The sequence below is a fragment of the Sinocyclocheilus anshuiensis genome, unplaced genomic scaffold (genome assembly GCF_001515605.1).
Source record: "Sinocyclocheilus anshuiensis isolate Anshui unplaced genomic scaffold, SAMN03320099.WGS_v1.1 scaffold87, whole genome shotgun sequence".
NCBI classification, from domain to species: domain Eukaryota; kingdom Metazoa; phylum Chordata; class Actinopteri; order Cypriniformes; family Cyprinidae; genus Sinocyclocheilus; species Sinocyclocheilus anshuiensis.
In genome coordinates, this window is record NW_015549609.1 from 2,159,504 (window position 1) to 2,161,112 (window position 1,609).

The following is a 1,609-nucleotide window of genomic DNA, read 5'->3' on the forward strand; positions in this document are numbered from 1 at the left end:
CTTTTTTTGTAAAGGGCGTTTGACTTTCTTTGCACGTTCGCTTTGCACTGAAACTGCAATGTGGACATTCAGTGTGTTGGCCACCGTTTAAGTCCATTATATGGGGAAAGCTCCTGGAAAGTTTTCCTCAAAAACCTTAATTTCTTTTTGACTGAACACAAAAAGACATGAACATCTTGGATGACATGGGAGTGAGTAAATTATCAGCGTTCCGGAGCATTATAACCCCAATTTGCTATTGTGTGCTGTGCATTTTACAGAGAACAGCTTCCACAACATGAGGGAGTACAGTGCCTGCCGGATTCACCCATAAAAAATCCCTTTTCAAGAACTACAACAAACGGCTGGTTTGGACTACAGCGTTGGTTTCCGGGCTTTGTGATATCACAAAGCGGCTCATTAGAATAAAAATAATGCGTTTTTCGAACTACCAAGCATGAGAACATGTTCTAGTACACCCCCAAAACAAAATCAAGACTTTGTAAAGGAGCATAATAGGACCCCTTTAAGTTTTGGTTACCTGGACTTTCAAAGGAGGGACAAAAACCTCAAGTCTCATTAATATATCTTTATTTGTATTTTGAGATTAATCAAAATGACAGATTTAAGCTTGGGGTGAACTAGCCCTTTAAAAAAAGGGGTTAATGTGGCATCAACATTACCTTCAACTCCTCCAGGGTGAACCCTCGGCCGGCACGGACCTTGGTGTGATAGCGGATGGTTGGACACCTGACAGCTGGTCGAAGAGGTCCAGAAACTGGTCTTGGAGCGATTCGCCGAGCCTTTGCCTGACGGGCCTTACGTCTAAAGAAAAACAAGATGCGTTCTAATTAAGTGATGCTTTCCATAAACTGTTAAACCCCATTTTGCAGCGCAAACGTGTTACCTGCGGATCTTTCTGGCAGGCTGGTTGAACCAGGTGCGCACTCTCTTCTGCCAGTCTTTATGAAAGTGAGGGTTCAAGATCATGCCATTCCGGCTGGGAGCCATGATTGTTCACTCCTGGTGTAAAATAAACCTAACAGCAATGAGTAGACAGACACTCCATATCCACACACAGCTCAACCAGCATTAAGACACTTTAAACTCTTTTAAGTTTTATAAACCTTACAAAGAATAGCTGTTAGAACATCTTTGCGTTTATGATAAAGTCTGTATCACAGGCAAAACTCTCCATATGAGCTCTGCCTGATGCGCTGTCATGCTTGTGGAAAATACAGCACAAGACGGCAATAAACACGAATGAGGAAGGCTTTTGCTGGATACATGTTTTATTTAGGTTTTCAAACACTTGGATATTCGCACAAGCGCTCGGCTGCATGGAAACGCGACAGGATAGTCTACTAAAATAATCCTATTTCATCTCTCAGTAATGTGTAACACCGACAATACAGCCGAGTTCGCACATGAAACAAACTGCACTTTAAAGATGGACTACTTAAAATATCATATAATGAAGCATTACTAAGGATTAAAGCGGATAAACTTGATGATTGCCGGAATAAATACACATACCGTCTGTAGCGGAAAATGGCGGAAAAGGAAAAGGAAGTGACAACACGGGGTTTTAAGGGAAGTGAAGAAAAGAGCCAATAGCAACGAGCGATGT

The 1,609-nt window shown here is 42.0% G+C and overlaps 1 protein-coding gene across 1 annotated transcript in view; it reads right to left on the bottom strand.

Annotated features, from left to right (window-relative positions):
* Positions 1–1,609, bottom strand: part of LOC107659143 (60S ribosomal protein L13-like) — a 5,336-nt gene extending 3,727 nt beyond the window's left edge. The window contains exons 1-3 of the mRNA XM_016447976.1: positions 1,516–1,609; positions 887–1,002; positions 663–804 (exon numbers count right to left, since the gene is read on the bottom strand). Coding sequence (XP_016303462.1) covers positions 663–804; positions 887–990 — 246 coding nt within the window. The 5' untranslated portion in view covers positions 991–1,002; positions 1,516–1,609. The remainder of the gene's footprint in view (positions 1–662; positions 805–886; positions 1,003–1,515) is intronic.